General features: G+C 34.5%; 1 protein-coding gene across 1 annotated transcript; it reads left to right on the top strand.

The window, feature by feature from the left end:
• The first annotated feature begins 428 nt into the window (after positions 1-428).
• On the top strand, positions 429-3,136 carry LOC110635574 (G-type lectin S-receptor-like serine/threonine-protein kinase LECRK4). The gene has a single exon (XM_058138054.1). The coding sequence runs from the start codon at positions 435-437 to the stop codon at positions 2,952-2,954; it is 2,520 nt and encodes an 839-aa protein (XP_057994037.1). The 5' UTR covers positions 429-434; the 3' UTR covers positions 2,955-3,136.
• The last annotated feature ends 1,432 nt before the right edge of the window (positions 3,137-4,568 follow it).

Here is a 4,568-nt window from a genome sequence, read left to right as displayed (position 1 = left end):
AAAATTAGTATTTTAACTTTGGAAAATGTATGATTTTGTTCGCTATATTTTTCACTTCATCGATTTATATTTTTACTATCACTTCTATTTTTATTTATTTTAATATATTAAATTTTATAAAAATCACATTGATAATATACTATAATTGATATTTTTAATAAATTTGCAAATTCAATTGAAAATATTGATTGTCAAGTAAATATTTAATAAATTATAATCATTCTGGTAATTTTGATTTTATATTATTTTTAATTTTTTTGATTAATGTACATTGAAAATATTTTGTTTTATAAATTAAAAATAAAGTAAAAGCAAATTAGAAAATTAGAAGATTTTTCGTTTGAGTTAAATTAAGTAATTAATAAATTATATATTAATAATATAATCTTTTTTTTTTAATTTTCCATTATTATTTATAATATCAACGAATTTTAATGTGGCAACCAAAATTAAAGGCGCAGCTCTGCCACTCAAAACATAACCCATCCAATTTTACAAATCCGAACTCTGCTTCTGCAATGGCTTCTTCTCTTGCCTGTCTTCCCTTCTTCTTGCTTTTGCTGCCATGTTTATTGCTCGCTCAAAATACAGGTAATATAGAGGTGGGAGACTCCATCACTGCAGTTGATAATGGAGCACAACCATGGCTTTCTCCTTCAGGGGATTTTGCTTTTGGGTTTCGCCAGCTTGAGAAAAGAGAACTTTACTTGCTCGCTATATGGTATAACAAAATTCCTGACAAAACCATAGTCTGGTATGCCAATGGAGATAACCCTGCACCAGCAAGATCCAAGCTAGAGCTAACTGCTGATCGTGGGCTAGTTCTTACTAGCCCTCAAGGCACAGAGATTTGGAAATCTGATGTCAACTTGGGGGATGCTGAAAATGGTTTCATGAATGATACAGGCAACCTCATACTATCAAATTCAGCCTCTGAAATTTTATGGCAGAGCTTCGATCATCCGACTGATACATTGTTGCCTGGACAGACACTGAAGAGATTGTCGCCGGGACAGACACTGGAAAGTGGTGGCCAAATGCTTTCTTCTAGACTAACAGAGACCAATTTCTCTCGTGGAAGGTTTCAGTTTCGTTTGATTCCAGATGGGAATGCTGTGCTCAATACTAACAATTTGCCTACTGGTTTTGCATATGAAGCCTATTTCTGGAGCAATACTGTAGATTCTAACACATCAAATGCTGGGTTGCGAGTAGTATTCGATGATTCAGGCTACTTGTATGTGTTGCGAGCAAGCGGTAAACGAGAACTCCTCACTACAGGAACAGTTGCCTCAGCTGCAGAAAATTATCACAGAGTTACTCTCAATTTTGATGGGGTTTTAGTCCAGTATACGCGCCCAAGGAATTCCACTGGCAATGGAGGAAATTGGTCAATTATTCGTTCCATGCCAGATAATATCTGCACAGATCTTGTTGGACAAAAAGGAACTGGGCCTTGTGGTTTTAATGGTATCTGCCAACTTAGCAGAGATCGGCGACCAACCTGCAGCTGCCCACAAAGATTTTCTCTACTTGATCCAAATGACGATTATGGAGGCTGCAGACCCGATTTTTACGCTCAATTTTGCGAAGATGTGTCTAATTCTCCAAAAGATTTTGATTTCTTGGAGCTGGAGAATACTGATTGGCCAACATCTGATTACGAGATGTATACACCTTATAATATCGAAGAATGCCAGAAAGCTTGTAGCGAAGATTGCTTCTGCAATGTAATTGTGTTTAAAGAAGGAACATGCTGGAAGAAGAAGCTGCCACTCTCAAATGGTAGGCTAGATGAAAAAGTTAATGGAAAGGCATTTATAAAAATAAGAAAGGATGATTCTACACGACGAGAAACTCCTTCGGGACCTCTTCCATTCCCCTATGAAAAGAAGAACAAGGATAATTTGGCCCTTGTGGTGTCTGTGCTCTTAGGAGGCTCTGTGCTCGTCAACTTGGTATTGAGTTTTTATTCTTTCTTCTTCTCCCACAACAAATCCAAAAGGATCCCTCAAGGTACAGAAAGAGGTGCAGAATCCAATTTGCGGTGCTTTAGCTACAAGGAGCTCTTTATTGCAACAGATGGCTTCAAAGAAGTGGTAGGAAGGGGATCTTTTGGCATAGTTTATAAAGGCTTATTAGAAATGGGCACTAAAGTTCCAGTTGCAGTCAAGAAATTGGACAAAATATTTGAAGAAGGTGAGAAAGAATTCAGGACTGAAGTTAAAGTGATTGGCCAAACCCACCACAAGAATCTAGTCCAGCTTGTGGGATTTTGTGCTGAGGGACAACATCGATTGTTGGTATACGAGTTCCTGAGCAATGGAACACTAGCAAACTTCCTTTTTAAAGAGGCAAAACTCGGCTGGAGCCAGAGGACCCAGATAGCATTTGGAATTGCAAGAGGACTTGCATACCTACACGAAGAGTGTAGCAGTCAGATCATTCATTGTGATATAAAGCCTCAAAATATTTTGTTAGATGACCATTATGATGCCAAGATTGCCGATTTTGGATTGGCAAAGCTTTTGCTGCTGGACCAGAGCCAAACGTTTACTGCTGCTAGAGGAACAAAAGGGTATGTTGCACCAGAATGGTTCAGGAACATGCCAGTCACAGTAAAGGCCGATGTGTACAGCTTCGGAGTCTTATTGTTGGAGATAATTTGTGGTAGGAAATGTGTGGATACAGAAGTGAGTGCAGAGAGAGCAATTCTAACTGACTGGGCTTACGATTGCTATCAAGATGGAATAATAAGTGCTTTGGTTGAAAATGATGAGGAAGCCGTGAATGATATGAAGAAGCTTGAGAGATTTGTGAAGGTTGCCATTTGGTGCATTCAGGAGGATCCTACTCTAAGACCAACCATAAAAATGGCAATCCTGATGCTTGAAGATTTTGTTCAAGTTGCTGCTCCGCCGTGTCCATGCCCATTTACCTCTGTAGTTGGTTGAAAAACCAGCTCTGGTGGCTGACTGGCTCTTTGCATCTCTAAGCTTTTGCATATTATAATCTAATTGCCTTTGCATCCTTGATTCCTTTCTAGTTGATTTTAGTTTAAGAATTTTTAAATAGATCATAAAGTTTGCCATGTTGCTGATGGGAATATAAATATAATTCTACAGAAATTTAGCAATACTGATTTTATTTCAAGCAAAATTAAATGTAAGTGATTTGTTTATAAAAATTGAAGTTTAGTGACTATTAAAATTAATTTATGTCCATAAATTGCATAATTTTGATGCATATTCTTTTATTATAAATGAAATATTAAATAATTAAATTCTAAATAGTCTGAATATGTAATAGTTAAACAATAATCTCTTTACTTTACTTTGGATAAATTTAAAATTATTCATAATTGAAAATAATTTAATTCATATTAAACAAGATTAAAAGAATTAGTATTTTTTTTTTTTTACTTTTTTGATTCCCACGTCCTCAAACTATTCCAAGTGAAATCCGGAAGCTTTTGAGAAGAATTTTATGGGTGAAATTTCACGAGGCAAACCAAGGCAAAAATATAAGTGTTCTTCAATTGGGTGTGCAAAGGTCTTCTCTATCTCTCGTGGTTTGTATTTTTTACCAAACAAATTAATTGTTAAACAATTCCTTTACATTTAGAATATGAATTTATGTATATAATTCATTGTTATAATCGGATAATACATTAGATTAGTAATATAAATTTTAACACATGAATTATGTGTGATTATAAATTATAGTTTGTTAATGAGGAGATAGTCTAGTTGGTCTTCTTACACCTCTAAGATAGTGGTGGGGAGGTTTTGAATTCTAGTCTCTTAATCTACCTCTTTTAATTAGTCAACTTTATGACTAGTCAACTTTATGACGAGAAAGGGAGAAGATTACCTCTACTTGTATAATCCATTAATTATAAGCGGCCCAATATGTTTTCGTTGAATTTCCAAACAAAAAATAGCCTGTAAATTTAATTTTCCAACATATATTAATAATATTTTCATTGCTTACTATTCAAAATCTACGATTCTTTCCATTGTATAAAACAAATAGTGTTCAAAATCTACCAAGAAATTGTCTTTCATTGGCTTTTACTTGTGTTCAAAACCTACCCCTCCATTGATGGTGCTTTTCATGGGAAAGTTTTCTCTATACCTCAGCTGTTGTAATACACTTTTGTGGTAGACTAGTGGCGATTTTACTTTTAGTCGCTACAACTTTTTGTGGTGAAATTTATAGTTTAGTCAAAATTTCTCCCCATACAAAGCTAGTGGACGTGTATATATGTGTGAGCATTAATGCAATAGTAAGAAAGACTTTTTCAAATGTCATTACTTCTTCCTTAAGTAAGAAAGACCATAAAATTTCTTAAATCCTTTAAGTCTATGACTTTTTTTGTACAGTTGTTATCCTATAGCAATTGAGGAGAAAGGTTACAAGAAGTTATAGAAAATTTTCTTTATAAAAATTTCTCTTTGTCAAGTATAGTACTTTTTATAACAACAAAAACTATTAAAGAAAAATCATTTGGCTAGATAAATCTAAACATTTTCATTTGTTGTTATTTTATCCAAGCCTTTTGATTT

The sequence above is a fragment of the Hevea brasiliensis genome, chromosome 16 (assembly GCF_030052815.1).
Source record: "Hevea brasiliensis isolate MT/VB/25A 57/8 chromosome 16, ASM3005281v1, whole genome shotgun sequence".
Lineage (NCBI taxonomy): Eukaryota > Viridiplantae > Streptophyta > Magnoliopsida > Malpighiales > Euphorbiaceae > Hevea > Hevea brasiliensis.
This window is presented reverse-complemented; position numbering and strand designations above follow the sequence as displayed.